The 21,185-nt window shown below is 42.4% G+C and overlaps 1 protein-coding gene across 3 annotated transcripts in view; it reads left to right on the top strand.

The window, feature by feature from the left end:
* Window positions 1–313: 313 nt before the first annotated feature.
* LOC125390504 (protocadherin alpha-7) overlaps window positions 314–21,185 on the top strand; it is a 212,358-nt gene continuing 191,486 nt past the window's right edge. Inside the window, exon 1 of one of the 3 annotated variants that reach the window (XM_087896130.1) lies at window positions 314–2,891. In XM_087896130.1, the coding sequence (XP_087752256.1) occupies window positions 516–2,891 (2,376 nt within the window). In that variant the 5' untranslated portion in view covers window positions 314–515. Of the gene's footprint in view, window positions 2,892–7,231; window positions 9,731–14,873; window positions 17,364–21,185 lie in introns of those variants that run through there. The other 2 variants (XM_048419553.3, XM_048419554.3) reach the window with 2 other exon arrangements.

Raw genomic sequence — 21,185 nt, 5'->3', positions numbered from 1 at the left:
TTAAGGCCCTTTTTAATTTGTTTAGTCTGTATGTACTTGTAGTCAATGGCTCATATTAAAATTCATCTTAGAAAATTGTTGTAAAAATTTAATGGGAAAATTTTGTTATGAAAAATTATGTGCCTATCATACAGAGAGCCCATTATTAGCAGTGAAGCCATGAATTGGAGAGCTTTTATAAAAAATGTAAGGCTATGTTCTGGTTAAAAACAAACTTTTTGGTTACTACTTGAAGGAAATCACAGGTCAAAACAAATTTGGGGACAATTCAAATTAGACATATAAGAAAATAAACACATTAAATACTTACACATTCAGCCACTTGGTGTCGCTGTCCACCACAAGTTTCTTCTTTAAACGCAGCGGGTTTTACACATTCACACAATCCTTTTCGTCGCAGTCTCAGACAAAATGGTAACTGTAAGGGGTTTAAGATGTGAAGAATAAGGAACTGAAAATATTTAAGAAATTTTGGATCGGTGTGAGAGCATCCAAACGTTTGGAAGGGGCTTGCGATGGTGTTTTCTTGGAGAGAAGATCAGCGTCTGCTGCTCTGGCTTCTGCTCCTCGCAGCCTGGGAGACAGGGAGCGGCCAGCTCCACTACTCCGTCCCCGAGGAGGCCAAACACGGAACCTTCGTGGGCCGCATCGCTCAGGACCTGGGGCTGGAGCTGGCGGAGTTGGTGCCCCGCCTGTTCAGGGTGGCGTCCAAGGACCGCGGGGACCTTCTGGAGGTAAATCTGCAGAATGGCATTTTGTTTGTGAATTCTCGGATCGACCGGGAGGCGCTGTGCGGGCGGAGCGCGGAGTGTAGCATCCACCTGGAGGTGATCGTGGACCGGCCGCTGCAGGTTTTCCACGTGGAGGTGGAGGTGAGGGACATTAACGACAACGCGCCGGTATTTCCAGTGACCACAAAGAATCTGTTTATTTCTGAATCGCGACAGCTTGGCTCTCGGTTTTCGCTAGAGGGCGCTTCAGACGCAGATACCGGAACAAATTCATTGTTGACTTACAGTCTTAACTCCAGTGAGTATTTTACTTTGGACGTCAAAAGAAAAGATGAGGATGTTAAATCCCTGGGACTCGTGCTGAAAAAACTTTTAAATCGCGAAGACATTCCCGAACATCATTTACTGATAACGGCAGTTGATGGCGGGAAACCGGAGCTGACTGGCACCACTCAAGTGAAGATCATTGTCCTAGATGTGAACGACAACGCCCCCGCATTTGAGAGGACGCTCTACAAAGTCAGATTATTTGAAAATGCACCAAATGGTACCGTAGTAGTGGACGTCAACGCCTCTGATTTGGATGAAGGAGTGAATAAGGACATTGTATATTCTTTCCACACGGATATGTCAGCTGAGATCCTGTCAAAATTTCACTTAGACCCGGTTGATGGATGCATCACTGTGAAAGACAACATAGATTTTGAGGAAACGAAATCTTTTGAAATCCAGGTAGAGGCAGCAGACAAGGGAACCCCTCCAATGACAGATCACTGCACGGTTCTAGTTGAAATTGTAGACGTTAATGATAATGTGCCTGAACTGGTCATCAAATCACTATCAATTCCCGTGTTAGAAAATTCTGCACCTGGCACCGTGATCGCCCTGATCAGTGTGACAGATCGTGACTCTGGAGCCAACGGGCAGGTGACCTGCTCCCTGACCCCTCAAGTTCCCTTCAAGCTGGTGTCCACCTTCAAGAATTACTATTCGCTCGTGCTGGACAGCGCCCTGGACAGAGAGACCACACCTGACTATAAGGTGGTGGTGACAGCCCGGGATGGGGGCTCGCCCTCGCTGTGGGCCACCGCCAGCGTGTCCGTGGAGGTGGCTGACGTGAATGACAACGCGCCCGCGTTTGCGCAGCCCGAATACACGGTGTTCGTGAAGGAAAACAACCCGCCTGGCGCCCACATCTTCACGGTGTCAGCCATGGACGCAGACGCTCAGGAGAACGCACTGGTGTCCTACTCGCTGGTGGAGAGGCGGGTGGGCGAGCGCTCGCTGTCGAGCTTCGTGTCTGTGCACGCGGAGAGTGGCAAGGTGTTCGCGCTGCAGCCTCTGGACCATGAGGAGCTGGAACTGCTGCAGTTCCAGGTGAGCGCGCGGGATGCTGGTGTGCCTTCCCTGGGCAGCAATGTGACTCTGCAGGTGTTTGTGCTGGATGAGAATGACAATGCGCCCACGCTGCTGGGGCCTCAGGCGGGCAGCACAATGAACGAACTGGTGTCCCGGACAGTGGGTGCAGGACATGTGGTGACAAAGGTTCGCGCAGTGGATGCGGACTCTGGCTACAATGCGTGGCTGTCCTATGAGCTGCAGTCAGCCACGGGCAGCGGGCGCCTTCCATTCCGGGTGGGTCTGTACACCGGTGAAATCAGCACTACTCGTGTCCTAGATGAGACAGATGCGCCAAAACAGCGCCTACTGGTGCTGGTGAAGGACCATGGCGAGCCAGTGCTGACAGCCACAGCCTCCTTGCTAGTGTCTCTGGTGGAGAGTGGGCACACGGCAAATGCCCCATCACGGGCTTTGGTGGATTCTGCAGGCAGGGAGGCATCGCTGGTGGATGTCAATGTGTACCTGATCATCGCCATCTGTGCCGTGTCCAGCCTGTTGGTGCTCTCGCTGCTGTTGTACACCGTGCTGCGCTGCTCAGCGACTCCCACAGAGGATTCCTGCGGTCCCGGGAAACCCGTGCTGGTGTGCTCCAGCGCGGTGGGGACCTGGTCCTACTCTCAGCAGAGGAGACAGAGAGTGTGTTCTGGAGAAGGTCCACCCAAGGCCGACCTCATGGCCTTCAGCCCAAGTCTTACACCCTGCCCAGTTAATCAGGAGAAAGAGGACAAATTGGTCTCAGACATTGATTTCTCCGTCAAAGTGAGTAATTTTTCCCTCTAAATCGGTCTCGTTTTATATGCTAACTTTTTCACTCCTTGGAGATGGATTAAAATTATTCTATTCACGTTCTTTCTGTTGAGCCCTTCGCACTTACTAATTTTGCCACTAAAATTGTAGGTTCTCGTGTCTAAATTGTGTACTGAGTTGACAAGTATGTTTGTTGATAAATACGGTGGTAGGGTTATTTTACCCCAGTCTCTGTACAAATTGGAACCATTCTCTTCCTGTGTGAATGGCATCACGTAGAGCCCCTGGCTCCAGCTTCTTGTCACTAATCCCTGTGCAAAGCTTCAGTATCTTTTGCTTCTTTCTCAGGGATTTTTAGGAGAGATTAGTAGAACAGTCACTGGCCCACTTACTGAACCGGTCGTTAATCATGGTTGGTATTCAGAGATGGTCACCAGTGAGAATTTTATTTGACTTGTCACTCACAGGACATTAGGATCCTTACAACTACACAGAAGGGGCTAACGCTGAAGATATTTTACTGGGATGGTAGTTTAAAAATTATATATATACAGACTTATTTTTAACAAATTACCCAAATTGAAAATAGTTTTTCATTAGATTAAAAATATTATTTTGAAAACATTTAAATATATTGTGAGAGTTTTACATTTTATTCCACAGCGATTTCAATTAAAACTATGTATGTGTTTGGTATGTGCACATATGTGCTCTTAATCGCTAGCTATCTCGTCTCTCCATAGTGACACTTTAAGTGTTGCATTAAAAATGATGAGAAATCAAAGTGAAACAAGGTTCTGAAAACACCTTTCATAGAAACACATTTTATATGTTGTCCTTATATTTTTGTCCTGAAAATTTAAACATATTTTTAACATTGTGAAGTTATTTTCAGTTTGGACCATGAATATCTATCTGTTTTGCAATAAGAAACCTTCAGATAATTGATACCAAATAAAACTTAAGTGGGACTATTCTTCAGTTATTTTTGCAATGCATATGTCCATTTCTGTTATGAAATACTTGGCCTCCCATCCAATTCCCCTTGTTTCCAGAGGGAACTAATACTCAATTAAACCTGATTAGTGCTTCATGCATGTGATTAGTCCAACGTGTGAAATATGTTTTCTTTATCTTTTCTCTGTCCCGTTTCCACTTTCTTTCCCAGAATTATCCTTCTCTGCTGCTTCATTCATCAAGTATTTGCTGTGGCAAATCCAACCTCAATTCAATACTTATTTTATCAGTTTGTTATCCTGCTGGAGGTCACAGGGTCATCCAGCATCCAGAGTGCCTCTTTCTCAGATTAGGATTTTCGTCCTCTAATCCAGCTCTTTTTGAAATGCTTGATTAAAATATTTTCAAAAATATATTTTTTGAATAATTTTGAGATAGGATTTCAAACAGTCCATTTGGGCTTGAACTTCAGTGAAGATGACTTGAATACATTTGAAGGGTTTTCTTTTCTCTTTCGGTATGTATTTGAGCTATACAAGTGAATAATTAATTAACTGATTTGTTGATCAATTAATTAACGCACATGTGTGTCACACATATAGAGATCAGAGGGCAAGCTGTGGGAGCTGACAACTGTCTTTCTTCCATGTATTCTGGGGATCGAACTCAATTGCAAGTTTTCATGGCAACTGCTTTTTGCCCACCAATTCTTTGCATTGGCTGCAAAATGAGTATTTATTTATTTAACATGTATTTGTTTCAAATAAGTATTGTGTTAGTTATTTATCTTGCATCTGTGACAAACTCTTGATAAAATCAACTTAGAAAAGGAAAGGTTTGCTTTTGCTCTGAGTTCCAGCGTACGGTCCATCATGACTGGGAAGTCTTGGCATCAGGTCAGCTTGTGCTTGCGGTCAGGAAGCAGAGAGTGTTGAACACTTGTGCTCAGCTCTTTCTGCTTTTGATTCAAAGCAAGACTCCAGCTGTGGGATGGTATTGCCCACTTTTATGATAAATCTTCTCACCTCGATTAACGTACCCAGAATATCCCTCATGGTCACACTCAGAGGGTGGCTGCCATTAGGGTTGTTGGAAATCAAGTTAATAATGATGATCAACTGTCACAAATATCCATTCCTATTCTGTTGCATCCTCAACCTACACATCTACAGGCTCTGTAAATAAAACAAAGGGAATGTACTTCGTGTGGCTTCTTACAATATGTTTTACGTCTTTGATAATTTGAAAAAGGATCCTTTGGCCATTCGGTGAGGGTATGTTTATTTCTGTTTAGATTCAGAAATTAGTTTCTGTGTGAGTGAGAGAGAAAAGGATAGAGGCTTTTCAGAGAGGGGGAGCTTAAAATTATTTTTTGATAACTTGATATTTTTGGTCTAAACAAACTTGAAAAAAAGAAACTTACAAATTTAAGATGCAAAAGTAGTCTGCAGAGGGTCACCTCTGCCATCTCCTTTCCTTTAAGGTTCTATAGGAGTCTGAGGAGGCACCTTCACCATCTCCTCCTTTGCTCAGGCTGTATAGAAAATTACTTTATTTGTTGGGAACTCCATCGTCCATTAAAACTCTGGATGAATCAAAGGTCTTGCCTGGCAAAATGTGACATGAAGATTAAGGCAAAATCCAGGATTCCTAAATTGAAATATATCTTATTTAGGCCAATGTCTTATAAAGATTTTTATCTTCTATAGATTTCTATCTCTAGAAAATTAAAGTGTTGAGACCCGTGAGTTTTAACCTTTCATTAACATATTTTATTAAGAAATTAAGAAACAAACCTGGACTGGGGATGTAGTACAGTTTCTAAAGTGCTTGTCTAGTATGCAAGAAGCTCTGCGTTCTATGCCCAGCACCCCATGAAACTTTTGGTGCTTCATGTCTGTAATATAGCACTCGGGGCAGGGGAATCAGACATTTAGGGTCAACCATGGCTACACTGTGAGTTCAAGAATAGCCTGGAGTAAATAAAACACTGTCTCAAAAATGAAAGGAAAAGAAAACCAGTTGTATTGGGTCAATATCTTGCAAACATTACTTGAATACCTTTGTGGTACTAATATTAATATGTAATACTTAACGTTAAAAGTATTATTTCAAAAGAGGGTACACATACTTAATACTAATATTAATATGTAATACTTAACATTAAAAGTATTATTTCAAAAGAGGGCACACATACTTAAGGGGTTATGAAGGAGAAATTAAAATAACAAATGAGTCAAACAATGCAGTCTTGGTGTTGTAGATTATCAAAGAGAGTAAAATAACTGTCCAATTGCTTTAATCATAAAATGTCTCATAATTTGGGGAGCTTTAAAAATGGTTACAAAGTGTGTGTGATTGGTTTGTAGAGAGTTTAGAAAATTTTTTCCCTTTATCTAGCCAGCCCTACATCCTACGACCCAATTTAAGACTGACCTGAGAATCTACTTAAAAATTTATTTACCTTTATCTTATGGAAACAAATTACACAGACTCTCATTTTCTAAACCCATTACTTAATGGACATAGGGGGTGTGTCTGTTTGCTAATGAATGCTTTTTCAGAGGTAAGAAATTTTCCTCTTTGACTAAAATACATGGGAACAATGTGAGAAAACAGAAATCTAGGCAGTTGAACTCCAGAAAGCACCTGAAATTTACAAACTTTGAGAAGACAATTAGACTACCACATTTGCTCATAGGAGGTGAAGTTCCTTAGAATAAAATAATGTGGAAAGTTCTTCCACACTAACTATTTACTACATGCTTCACATTCTACATTAAATCTCCCATGTACATCCAGCCCTTCTGTGATTCCAGGAAGAAAGTCAATCGAACGTTAACAGACTTTGATTTCTTAAAACAATATCTGCAAATTCCCTTTTCGATGACTTGTTCTTAGAATCAGTGGTTCCCTAAATATTGTTTCTCTCAAGATTCAGAACCAACACTGTAAACCCAAGGATGAACAAAGTGTCATTAGCAATCACAACCCATCATTTGATAGTGCACGAGGAATCTGTCATGAATTTTCCTAATCTACACCTCACTACTGCATATTTACAAAGTTTATATTATTGACAGTTGGTTCTCTGTAAATACTTAAAATCTACATGAAAAAAGGAATTTCTATTGTATTAGAAGTTGATGTTCTGATAAAACGAAAGATCACACACATTTAATCACTGGTACAGAACGCATACCTGCAAAATATGACTCTATTTTGCGAAGCAGAAAAACCTATTTGAGAGGCTGAAGGAATAAACAAGACAATTTTTAGTGTTGTGCATTTCCGGAACCCATACTTACAGTTTGGGGCCACATGATGTCGCTCTTTACCATAAAATAAATCCTACAGAAGACAGACTAAAGGAAAAACCATTTCCATTCCTCCCGAAAAGCTGCACACCATCCCGGATCTAAACAATGGAGGATGCAGTGGCGATGGACTGACGGATTAGAATTCTATCTCCGAGAGGATTCCTAATCAGAACAAAGGATTGTGCGCTTGAGATGGAATTTTTCTGGGGAAGTGGCCAGGAATCACGGCGCCTGCTTTTCTCCTTTTTGCTTCTTGCAATCTGGAAGGGAGGGAACAGCCAGCTCCACTACTCCATCCCCGAGGAGGCCAAACACGGAACCTTCGTGGGCCGCATCGCTCAGGACCTGGGGCTGGAGCTGGCGGAGCTGGTGCCCCGCCTGTTCAGGGTGGCATCCAAGGACCGCGGGGACCTTCTGGAGGTAAATCTGCAGAATGGCATTTTGTTTGTGAATTCTCGCATCGACCGGGAGGCGCTGTGCGGGAGGAGCGCTGAGTGTAGTATCCACCTGGAGGTGATCGTGGACCGGCCGCTGCAGGTTTTCCACGTGGAGGTGGAGGTGAGGGACATTAACGACAATCCTCCCATATTCCCCGCGACACAAAAGAATCTGTTCATTGCAGAATTCAGGCCTCTTGACACTTGGTTTCCACTAGAGGGCGCATCAGATGCAGATATCGGAATCAATGCTCTGCTGACTTATAGGCTAAGTCCCAATGACTATTTTTCTTTGGAAAAACCCAACGATGAACGTGTAAAAGGTCTTGGACTTGTATTACGAAAATCCTTAGACCGAGAGGAAATTCCAGAGATTTTTCTATTGCTCACAGCCACCGACGGAGGCAAACCCGAGCTGACCGGCACTGTTGAGTTACTCGTTACAGTGCTGGACGTCAATGATAATTCTCCAGTTTTTGACAGATCTCTTTATACCGTGAAGTTACCAGAAAACGTCCCAAATGGGACACTGGTAGTCAAAGTCAATGCCTCTGATTTAGACGAAGGTGTGAATGGGGATATTATGTACTCATTTTCGATGGATATTTCACCAAACGTGAAACGCAAATTCCACATAGACCCAGTTACAGGACAGATTGTTGTAAAGGGATCCATTGATTTTGAAGAATGCAAATCCTATGAAATTCTCATAGAGGGCATTGACAAAGGACAACTCCCGCTTTCTGGACACTGTAAAGTTATTGTAGAAGTTGAAGACATCAATGATAATGTCCCAGAGCTGGAATTCAAATCTCTATCACTTCCAATCCTAGAGAACGCTCCAGTGGGCACCGTCATCGCACTCATCAGTGTGTCTGATAGGGACGTGGGTGTCAATGGGCAAGTGACCTGCTCCCTGACTCCTCATGTCCCCTTCAAGCTGGTGTCCACTTTCAAGAATTACTATTCGCTCGTGCTGGACAGCGCCTTGGACAGAGAGACCACACCTAACTATAAGGTGGTGGTGACAGCCAGGGACGGGGGCTCGCCCTCACTGTGGACCACAGCCAGCGTGTCCGTGGAGGTGGCTGATGTAAACGACAACGCGCCTGCGTTCGCGCAACCTGAATACACGGTGTTCGTGAAGGAGAACAACCCGCCTGGTGCGCACATCTTCACGGTGTCAGCCATGGACGCAGACGCTCAGGAGAACGCACTGGTGTCCTACTCGCTGGTGGAGAGGCGGGTGGGCGAGCGCTTGCTGTCGAGCTTCGTGTCTGTGCACGCGGAGAGCGGCAAGGTGTTCGCTCTGCAGCCTCTGGACCATGAGGAGCTGGAGCTGCTGCAGTTCCAGGTGAGCGCGCGGGATGCTGGTGTGCCTTCCCTGGGCAGCAATGTGACTCTGCAGGTGTTTGTGCTGGACGAGAACGACAATGCACCACTGCTACTGGAACCCGAGGCGGGAGTATCTGGTGGAGTGGTGAGCCGGTTGGTGTCAAGGTCAGTGGGTGTGGGCCATGTGGTGGCAAAGGTGCGCGCAGTGGATGCGGATTCTGGCTATAATGCATGGCTGTCTTATGAGCTACAGTCGCCGGCAGGCAATTCCCGTAGCCCTTTCCGGGTGGGTTTGTACACGGGCGAGATTAGTACCACGCGCATCTTGGATGAGGCGGATTCGCTGCGCCAGAACCTTCTGGTGCTGGTGAAGGACCATGGTGATCCAGCAATGACTGTTACCGCCACGGTGTTGGTGACGCTGGTAGAGAATGGCCAGGTACCAAAGACTCCATCGCGAGTGTCCACGAGTGTCACAAACTCGGAGGCATCACTGGTAGACGTCAACGTGTATCTGATCATCGCCATCTGCGCGGTGTCCAGCCTGTTAGTGCTCACCCTGCTGCTGTACACCGCGCTGCGCTGCTCCACTGTTCCCAATGAGAGCGTGTGTGGGCCTGGAAAACCAGTAATGGTGTGCTCCAGCGCAGTGGGGAGCTGGTCGTGCTCTCAGCAAAGGAGGCAAAGGGTGTGCTCTGGGGAGTACCCCCCTAAGACTGACCTCATGGCCTTCAGCCCCAGTTTATCTGATTCAAGGGACAGAGAGGATCAACTGCAACCCACAGGGGATTCCTCAGGAAAGGTCAGTCTTATTTCTTCTTTAATTTGAATTTTCATATGTGGTCTGTCACTTTCTTCACAATTTTATTTATTGCTGGACATGGGATTCTTGCTCGGTGGTCATTTTTCTTCAAGACTTTGAATATATCTTCTAGCGTGCAAATTTTCTGCTGAGATATCTTCTAATAAGCTTTATCAGTTTTCCCTTGTATATGTTCCTTGCTGTGGTCAAGATTCTCTCTTCATTGTCGACTCTTTACAATTAGCTTGTAGATGTGGCTTTACTTAGTTTCATTCTAGCTGAACTATGTTAAGGTTCTTTGCTCTATCCATTTCATACCCAGATTTGGAGCATTTAGGTCATACTTTCTGTAAGATTTCTGCTTGTTTTTCTCTTCTCTCTCTGTGAATAACAGCCCACATATTGGCTCACTCTTTATATCCCGTAAGTCTCTTAGTCCTTCTTCAGTCTCTAAGGTTCTGCTTTAGTTTTTACTCTCTTCCTGAGTTAATTCAAACATTCCACCTTGAAGCCACCGTGTCTTTTCTTGGTAATGTGTGCTGTTGAATTGCCTTAGTGGCCAACAACTCCATCTCTGTTGAAATTCTTTTTCTGTTAATGTTCTATTTTCTTGAGTTCATTGGACATTTTGTGTTGGTTACTTGAAACACTGACAGAATTCGTTGGCCTCTCTGTCTTTTTTTTTTTTTTTTAGTAAATTTTATTAAATTATAAAAGTTTCCATTTCCACCCCCCCTCCCAACACCCTCCCACTCCCCCTACTCCCCCTCCTCCTCCCTCTTCGTCCCCCAGGGCAGTCAGGGTTTCCTGCCCTGTGGGAAGTTCCAGTTCCTTCCCCCTCCCTCCAGGTCCAGGAAGGTGAGTGTCCAAACAGACTGGATCCCCAAAATCCATTATATGTAGAGGAAACAGGTCCCAGTGTCATAGTCAATGGCTTTTCAGAAAGACTTCGGGTCAGCCACAGTCAGAGAATCCGGCCAAATTCGGAGAGTCTGGTTAGATCACGTCCTCTTTCAGTCCCAGTCCAACTGGCCTTGGTAAACTCTCATCAGATCCGTTCCCTTGTATCAGTGGGTGATGGCATCCCTCGCAGTACTGACTTCGTTTTTCATGTTCTTCCTCCTTCTGCTCCTCATTTGGACCTCGGGGGGCTCAGTCCCGTGCTGCAATGTGGGTTTCCGACTGTATCGCTATCCTTCGTCAGATGCAGGATCACTCGGAAGGCCCTCTGGATGGAAGCAGGGCTGGCCTCTCTGTCTTTACACTTGCTTTTTGTAGATAGCAGAAATTTTTTTGTGTTGTCTTGTTTTTTTCCCCTGTTGTTATATGGTCTTGACATTCCCTTATTTGTAGAAAAAAAATGCAGCCACCTCTCCCAATCTTTCTGGCCTACCTTTGTGCAGGTAAAGGCCCTTATTTGTCAATTGTCTAAGAACCTGGGCTCCATCCATCCATTTGGGGAGATGTATATTCTCTGTAGTTTTATGCCCAAAGTCCTAGCAGGAGTGATCCACTGATCGCTTTTTTCCTGAGCTCATAAACTCTAAACCCATTGATGTGGGTTCATTGCACTGTCACTACCCTGGAGTGGCAGTGTCTGCTCTCCTCTTTCCTCTTTTCCACACATGGTCTCACTAGAAGGCCTGACTGCAGGGAACTCATTAAGTAGGCCAGGCTGAACTGGAAATCACAAGATCCTCCTACCCCTGCCCCCAAGAGCCGGGATTAAAGGTGTGCACCCACACCCAGGTGCAACATTTATTGTTCTGAGTCATTTCCAGGTACCTAAAATCTTCTGTGCTCTATCGGGGTGCTGATTTGGGTGAGACAGGAAGGAATTTCTTGACCTTCCCGCTGAGATGTCATAACATTGGGTCCCCACTCCACTCTTTTCTTCCCCTCATGAGAGACGCTGCTAGGGTAGGGCAGCTGAACTGCAGGTCCTGTGGCGCACTGACCACTGCTGGCTGTCCTCACTCATCCTGCAGTACGCTGGGTTACACTTGTGCTCTGAGTCATGAGACAGAGACCAACCCTCAGGTAGTGCCCTGCCCCCTGAAACGTAGGATGTAGAATGCACATCCGACTCTCCATCACTCCTTGGAGAGACGGTGGAAGCTGCTGCTTCTCCCTGAGTGAGTGGCACCGTGCTGGGAGAAAAGATTATGATGAGAAGTCCTTGCGTTTCTCGCCTGCTCTGGAATGGGAGTTTTGAGCTCGTCTGGAGGGAAGAAGTGTCTTGCTTTATTTTTAGGTTTTTCTCCATTGGAGCAGGGTGGAGTAGTCTTGGCAGAGTGTCTTTTTTTAGGGAAAGAAAGGTCTGTAGCTCTAATGTGAGCCTTAAAGTCATGTTTTCTTTTAATTTTCTCTTTGATTTCCTGGAGATTATAATGCACGCTACGGACTTGTTAAAGCATAAACCAATACTTGTACTGTAATGTTGAGTGGGCCTTGGGAAATCATACGGTTCATCTGCTTCCACTTCATGGAACACTCGTGCTTTTGAATTAGACACAGATCCTAGACATACAATTATCACTTTTGTACTGTTAATACCCATTTATGCTCGTGTTTCTTCTCAAAAAGTTATTTTTCTTCTGAAAAAGTTCTTGAATATTTCCTTTCATATGGTTTGATAATGAAGAAATCCTCATGTTTTGCATGTTCAGATGTAATATTTCAATTCCACCTTTGAGAAATAGTTTTGCTAGGTATTTAATGCTGAGTTGGTAGTTATTATCTCCTAACTTTCAAGATAACTTTTTATAGTTCTTTTTTAAGAATATGACAACTGAATTTATTGTTGATATAGGGTGATTTTTCCTCTTCTTAGCTCCTTATAGAATTCTTTCTTTGTTTTGAGATTGTCAATAAGCTTACATTACCTGATCAGCTTTGATTTACTTTTAAGATCTTTTTTGAAGTTATTACAGCATTTTGTATCTTGAGTTGATACTTTATCAATTTAAGATTAATGTTTATTAGTATACCTTCAAATATCGCTTCTATCTTACATTACTCACCAGAGAATCACAGCATATATTTGTTAAATCTTTTCTCCATATACTTCATTTTGCATCGAATTTGTGCTTTTAAGTCACCGATGCTCTTTGCCGCATGATTCTTATGCATGTTATTGCAACCTTTTCCTTACTTAGTAATTTTTTCTTCTCTTCTTCTTCTTTGATTTTTTTGGGACATAGTTTCTCTGTGTAGCCCTGGCTGTCCTGAAACTTGCTCTGTAGACCACGCTGACCTCAGACCCTGAGATCTGCCTCCTCTGTCTCTGGAGTGTTGGGGTTAAAGGTGTGTACCACACCCCTTACTATTTTCTTATTAGTCTGGGCTACCACCCACATCATCAACTGAATTCTTCACTTCCATCAGTGCCTTTTCAGTTTTAAAACCTTGTTTTTCTTTTTTAAAAATTAGAGGCTTTTAAAAAAATTGTTACTTTTGTGAATTTAATTAACACAATAATTATATTTATTCGTGACCTCTCAGGTCATTAAATCATCTGTCATCCCATGTTTTTCTTCTCATAACCTTCTTATTAGGTCCAATAATATTGAATCGAATTCTAGACATTGTACATGGAAAGTTGCAGTTGTCCTGTTTCTTTCAGAGAAGGATAGCCTACTAAAATATTTGCTTGATGTGCAATTAGGAAATATGCCTGTCATTATTGAGAAAGATTGAATTGAAACAAATATTAGTTTATTTGTCACTCCTGTGCTATCTGTAATGGTGGATGTTATGAACATTTAAGCTGTGTATCTCCTATTCATTACTTTTATTATACTTCGTCGGGCAACACAGAGTAAAGTGAATCATAGAGTGCGGGGGATGGGGGGAGATAAGGCACGCGCTACCACTCTCGGCTACCACCAACATTCCTAGAAAAAAGAACAGTGAGTTGGACCAGCCAAGAAAGTATTCTTTAATAACTGACTGAAAGAATGACTTAGAAGATTTAAAGGTTCTTTCCTTCATGTCTTCTGTGGGATTTAGAATGTAGTAACTGAGAAAGCAATCCTCAAATTAAGAATCAACTACAGAATGACAATTACAGGACTTGACTCCAACAGCTACAAAGATGAGCCAAATGTTAAGAGACTTCTGTCTTCCACATATCTGCATAAATATGTAAACTCTTTTCTGTATTAGCAACGCCTTTTCTCCATTGACTATACCATTGCCTTTACTGGATCCTTAATATTCTTGTGGCACACTACTTCTCAGTCAATATTAGGATTCTGATTTGTTAATACGTGTAAGATAGGTGATTATACAATTTACACATTAATAGCAATTTGAATAATTGTTACTTGGATGCTGTATCTTGAAAATGGTGTGAAGTTGCTTACCAAATTGTATGACATCTGGACAATTAAAGTCTCCACATTAGAGTAATACAGCATAAAAATTGGTAGGTGTTGAAAAAGATTAAAGGGCTAAATGCTCATAAATTTGGATAGATTTCAAAAAAGGAACCCAAGTTAGTATCATATTAAAACTCTTAATTATTTTAGAAGATAGCATCAATAAATCACCACTATTAAACACTGAAATTTAGAAAATTCTCTTCAATTAATACTGAGGCAGTATAAGTCCATTAAGGGGATACAGAAAATTTTTTAAAAATTGGGTGATAGGATGAATATGAAAACAACACTACTCAATAACTAACTATTGAACATAATAACTACTAAAATTTTTTCTTTGATCAGCATGAATATAAACTCCTCTATAACAAAATAGGTAACACATATTATTTTGGGTGTCTTTACTGAGGATATATCGATATGCAGTGGTATAATCATGTTGATGTTTTGCTTTAGATTGTCTTTATAAAGTTAAGTCCAATTGGAAGACCATCAGCAGAAAATCAGGGGATTGGGAAGTAATGCAATTAATGTAGAAACCCTGGTTAATAAAGTGATATTTAAATAGAGAATAGGGCTATGCAGAGGCATAGAAAACATGTAATTGAAATTGAGTAATATTGAAAAATATTTCACTAATAAAAGGTAAGTGAATAAAACAGACCAAAATAAAATACTTACCCTTTTAGCCACATGATGTCGCTAGACACCACGATATTTTCTTCTCTTCCAACGTCAAAAGGAAACGGAGAATACGTTTTACTTAAGAAAAGGGCCTTCCATTTTAGACTCTGCTACAGAAGCACACAGACAAAAAAAGCGAGGATATTAAATTGGAATTAAGTTTTCAAAGGATTTTCTTGGTGCTGCAATAAAGACTGTAGAAGTGGAACAAGACTGCGATGCTATATTCCCAGCAAGGAAGTCCGGGATTCCGGCGCCTGCTCATCTCCTTTGTGCTCCTAGCAGCCTGGGAGGCAGGGAGCGGCCAGCTCCACTACTCCATCTCCGAGGAGGCCAAACACGGAACCTTCGTGGGCCGCATCGCTCAGGACCTGGGGCTGGAGCTGGCGGAGCTGGTGCCCCGCCTGTTCAGGGTGGCGTCCAAGGACCGCGGGGACCTTCTGGAGGTAAATCTGCAGAATGGCATTTTGTTTGTGAATTCTCGCATCGACCGGGAGGCGCTGTGCGGGCGGAGTGCGGAGTGTAGCATCCACCTGGAGGTGATCGTGGACCGGCCGCTGCAGGTTTTCCACGTGGAGGTAGAGGTGAGGGACATTAACGACAACCCGCCTAGATTCTCCCGACCAGAACAAAGATTACTTATTTTAGAATCAAGAATGCCAGACTCGCGGTTTCCGGTAGAGGGCGCATCTGACATGGATATAGGAGCCAATGCAGCCTTGAGCTATAAGGTAAATCCTAATGAATATTTTGACTTGGATCTTAAAAGAAACGAAGAAGAAACAAACGTCTTAGAGCTAGTTTTGAAGAAGCCCTTAGACAGAGAAGAAGCTCAAGAGCATCGTTTGTTATTGATTGCTATCGATGGAGGGAAACCTGAACTAACAGGTACTGTACAGTTACTGATTGACGTCCTGGATGCAAATGATAACGCTCCGAAGTTTGATAAAGCTATTTATAACGTTAGGTTGTTGGAAAATACACCCAACGAGACATTAGTAGTTAAACTTAATGCTTCAGATGCGGATGAGGGAATTAATAGTGAAATACTGTATTTCTTCAGTAATCTTGTTCTTGATGATGTAAAATCTAAATTTACAATAGATTCTACCAGTGGAGAAATAAAAGTTAAGGGGGAGCTGGATTACGAAGACCGCAAATTATATGAAATTAATATTGACGCCGTGGACAGAAGTACATTCCCACTAGCAGGACACTGTAAAGTTATAGTGAAACTCGTGGATGTAAATGATAACGTGCCCGAGATGGCCATAACATCGCTGTTTTTGCCTATCAAAGAGGATGCTCAATTGGGGACTGTCATTGCCCTGATTAGTGTGTCTGATCGCGACTCAGGCGCTAATGGGCAAGTGACCTGCTCCCTGACACCTCATGTTCCCTTCAAGCTGGTGTCCACCTTCAAGAATTACTATTCGCTCGTGCTGGACAGCGCCCTGGACCGAGAGACCACACCTGGCTATAAGGTGGTGGTAACAGCCCGGGACGGGGGCTCGCCCTCGCTGTGGGCCACCGCCAGCGTGTCCGTGGAGGTGGCTGACGTGAACGACAATGCGCCTGCGTTCGCGCAACCTGAATACACGGTGTTCGTGAAGGAGAACAACCCGCCTGGCGCGCACATCTTCACGGTGTCAGCCATGGACGCAGATGCGCAGGAGAACGCACTGGTGTCCTACTCGCTGGTGGAGAGGCGGGTGGGCGAGCGCTTGCTGTCGAGCTTCGTGTCTGTGCACGCGGAGAGCGGCAAGGTGTTCGCCCTGCAGCCTTTGGACCATGAGGAGCTGGAGCTGCTGCAGTTCCAGGTGAGCGCGCGGGATGCTGGTGTGCCTTCCCTGGGCAGCAATGTGACTCTGCAGGTGTTTGTGCTGGACGAGAACGACAATGCGCCCGCCCTGCTGGGGCCTCAGGGTGGTGGAGGGACCATTGAACTGTTGTCCCGATCGGTGAGTTCAGGCCACGTAGTTGCAAAGGTGCGTGCAGTGGACGCGGACTCTGGCTACAATGCGTGGTTGTCCTATGAGTTACAGCCGGTGGCAGGTGCTGCGCGCAGCCCATTCCGCGTGGGGTTATACACTGGTGAGATCAGCACAACACGTGTTCTGGATGAATCGGACATGCCGCGTCAGCGCTTGTTGGTGCTGGTGAAGGACCACGGTGAGCCAGCACTGACCACCACCGCCACCTTCCTGGTGTCTCTTGTGGAGAACAGCCAGACACCGAAGGTCTCATCTAGGGTATTGGTTGGAACCTCTGGCTCAGACTCCAAGCTGCTGGATGTCAATGTGTATTTGATCATCGCCATCTGCGCGGTGTCCAGCCTGTTGGTGCTCTCGCTGCTGCTGTACACCGCGCTGCGATGTTCGGCGGCGCCCACGGAGGGCGTGTGTGGGCAAGGGAAGCCTGTGCTGGTGTGCTCTAGCGCGGTGGGGACCTGGTCATACTCGCAGCAGAGACGGCAGAGGGTGTGCTCTGGAGAGGGTCCGCCCAAGACCGACCTCATGGCCTTCAGCCCCAGCCTACCTCAGGGCCCCAGCTCTACAGAGAATGTGAGTTTCTTAATCAAACTGTACTTTTTTCTCTTTAATCTTTTTCATTGAATACCTGAAGGCTTTCCGAGTGATGATTTTAGCTTCTAAGAATTAAACGTTACACACACAATTAACCTAACAAATTCATAGTCTACTTTTAGCTGTGCCATTTCCTGCTCTTTAAAGTACAATGCTAGGGTCTGGAGAGATGGCTGAGTGGTTAAGAGTTTAGCCTGCTCTTCCAAAGGTCCTGAGTTCAATTCCCAGCAACCATTTGGTGGCTCACAAACATCTGTAATGAGATTTGGTGCCCTCTTTTGGCCTGAAGGGATACATGCAGGCAGAACACCATATACATAATAAATAAATTAAATCAAAATAAAGTACAATGCTTTTTTTAAAAAGCTATGTTTTGGGGCCTGGAGAGACCCCATGCTTAACCCCATTGATTCAGTGGTTATGCATACTGGGTGTGACATGAATTCAATCCCCTCTGGCTCATAACCATTAGAAACTTCAGTTCCAGGGAGCCAACACCCTCTGACTTCCATGGGCACATGGTACACATACATATATGCAGGCAAAACATTCACACATAAAATATTTAAAGTGATATCTTTGGACATATCTTTACACTGAATGTGGATTACAGTCACTGTTATTCCTTAAGAGATTTTATTAATTCACGCAGCAACCTTCTATCTTAACCTAAAATATTTTCAAATCTTTTGTGGACATGGAGTGTGTGTGTATGTGTATGTGGGGGTGATCAAGCTCATGAAGGCTCTATCTCTCTCTGCTTTATTCCCTTGAGATGCAGTCTGTCACTGAGCCTGGAGTTAGTCTAGCAGAGAGCGACCTCCAGCAATCCTTGTGATCACACTTGCATATGCTGGGCTATAGGTATTCAGGACCATATGTGGCTTGTGGGTTCTTGGGATTTCAATGGGGGTTCTTATGCTTGCATAGCAAGGATTCTTTTTGTTAAGCCATGTTTGTTTGCCCCTTCCATCCTTCCTTTCTTCCTTCCCTCCCTCCCTCCTTCCTTCCTTTCTTTTTTTTTTTTTTTTGAGACTGAGCTGAGCTATGTAACCCAGGCTAACACTGATATCACTAGATTCCTCAGCTGCCCTCAAACTCTGAATCCTCCTGTCCTAGGGTCCCTAGTGGTGGTTTACAGGTATGAGAGACTGCACTCTGCTTGTAAAATGTTTTCATAATTTGTCATTTAAGCATACTCACACTTAATCTAGAGCATATCGTAGAACAAAGTATAAGACATGCTTTTAAATGTTTCTTTCTGTCAGTTTTGAGACAGGGTCATACTTGTAGCCCCTGTTGACTTGGGACTATTTATGTAAATCAACTGATCTAGAACTCACAGATATCTATCTTGCCTCTACCTCCCTAGAGCTGAGATTAAAGATGTGAGCCAAAAAAGATGAGCTAAATTATTTATTCTTTATAAATTATTTTATGACTACATATCAATATTTTTACAACAGCCCATCAACTATACTTTTTTCTTTCTGTCGAACTGCAACTATTTTATTTTTATATAAAAGTTTAATTTCTTTTTTCAGTCATATTTCTGTAGTAAACAATTAATTTAATCTTTGCTTAAATAGATTTTCACACCTATGGTTTCATAATTAAAAACTTTACTGTTAAAAATTTCATTTTAGTAGTGTTTTCACTTGGATATACACAGTTATTGTTTAAAAATCACGAAACACAAAGGATTACGGGTAAATTTTCTATCCATTCCCATAACAGAAAATCGTATGACTAGAGAGTAATTAAATTTCCTCCTAAGGGTTAGCATTGGAATTTGGAGGAACAATGATGTAGTTTTCAGAAACTTGGGTACAGTTTCACTTTAAATTATTTGTGTTGAGAAGTCCTTGTGAACCCCTCTGCTCTGAAAAATCTCAATGCATTTGGTCAGAAAGCATACTGTTTGTTGCTTTACATTTTCAGATTAGGAAGTAACATAAAATTACTATTACAAAAACTCTTCTCTGAGGTTTATTGTTTATAAACATAGATAAGAGTCCTTGCCATTGAAAAATAACAATTCTCTTGCTCCTCTTTTTGGTGTTTTGGGCAAACATGTGAGCTCAACAGGTAACAACCATTGCACACCTAATGTAGGAAATGTTTGGTCCCCTTTTCTGGCATTGCCGATGTTTAAAATTCACGTGTGCATTTCCTTCCATAGTTACCCCTTCTATCTAATTCATGTGTGTGTTTCCTTCCATAATTACCCCTTCTACCTTGCTCTTTGGATATTTATAATACAGTAATAATATAATCAACTTTAGGGAGGTCTTAGAATTGAGAATAGCTTTTGCTACAGTGTTGGTTAATTGCAAATACCCATCAACTTTTAAAAATCAGGTTAATTTAGTTTTGAAAGATAAACTTACTGCTTTGTATAATTTCTATAAAATTTTCCATATGGTGGAGGGGGCTATTTGTTTATAAAGAGATCAACTAATCATCTTCTCATATAATCTTCTTCCTCAACTAGACTAAAAAAATGAGAATCTGTAAGCTGTTTGTCAGCAAAAGATCAGCACTTTTTCCTTCCATATAATTTTATTTTACATAAAGGATTTCAGTAATGTTTAATCATTTTTTTAAAACCTGGAATCAATGGATTATTACAACAATTCAAGTTGGATTGTACAACTAATCTTTAGAAGATTTTGAAAAGTCGGGGCTGGAGTGATGGCTCAGAGGTTAAGAGCACTGACTGCTCTTTCGGAGGTCCTGAGTTCAATTTCCAGCAACCACATGGTGGCTCACAACCATCTGTAATGAGATCTGGTGCCCTCTTCTGGCCTGCAGGCATACACGGAAGCTGAACACTGGGTACATTTTATATATATATATATATATATATATATATATATATATATATATATATATATATATACATATACATATACATATACATATATATGTGTGTGTGTATGTATATATATATATGATTTTGAAAAGTAAATAAGTTGCTTAATATTTGCTAATTTTGACTGTTGGTGTTTCCTGTAGGAAGTACACTTTACCTAGACTAATATGTATGTATTAGTTACTATGACAAAGCTTTGCCAAAGACTAGCTCAGTATGTATCTAATGTGAGGCTTATATTATTCTAAGTAAAAAAATTCTTTCAGGGGTTTGTTATTACTTAGCAAATGATGTTTTGTTGCCACAAATTACTGTAAAGGAAAGTCTGTGGAGAATATATCTAATATATCTGGGTTAATTAACTAACTCAAGACCTTGAATTCAATCCTCAGCCAAGAAAAACCAAGTTTAAACTAAGGCTACTTTTAGGAAGCGATTGCAAATATTCTATATGTTCTACAAAATATGATTCATACTGAAGAACAATTGAAAATAATTGTTTGGCTTATGCATTTATCATCAGCAACATATGTCTAGAAACTAACCACCTACTGAAGATGCTTTATAAAATACATACCTTATAAAATAATAAAAAAGAATTTATTAGCAAGGAGAAAGTTTTGAGAAACAGAAAATGTTATGATTAAAATGAGATCAAGCTGTAAGTCTCCTAGAAGTCATTTTAATATTAAATTTCTAGTTTTAGTAATTTAATGAAATTTATACTCATAATGATAAGCATGGTATATGTGAAAGAATCTGTGGGCCGACTTTGAATAAGATCAATAAGGAGGCAGAGAAATAAAAATGAAACTTACTATAGGTGATACAGAGAATGTTTATGTCATTAAAACAAAAGGTTAATTTTCAAGCCCTGAATCTACTAATCCTCTAACAATTGCTAGCATGCTTTAGTGTTAAACAAA

Source organism: Myodes glareolus, chromosome 13 (genome assembly GCF_982192425.1).
Source record: "Myodes glareolus chromosome 13, mMyoGla1.1, whole genome shotgun sequence".
In the NCBI taxonomy this organism is placed as follows: Eukaryota; Metazoa; Chordata; class Mammalia; order Rodentia; family Cricetidae; genus Myodes; species Myodes glareolus.
The sequence above is the reverse complement of the archived record's forward strand: the minus strand, read 5'-3'. Positions and strand labels throughout refer to the sequence as shown.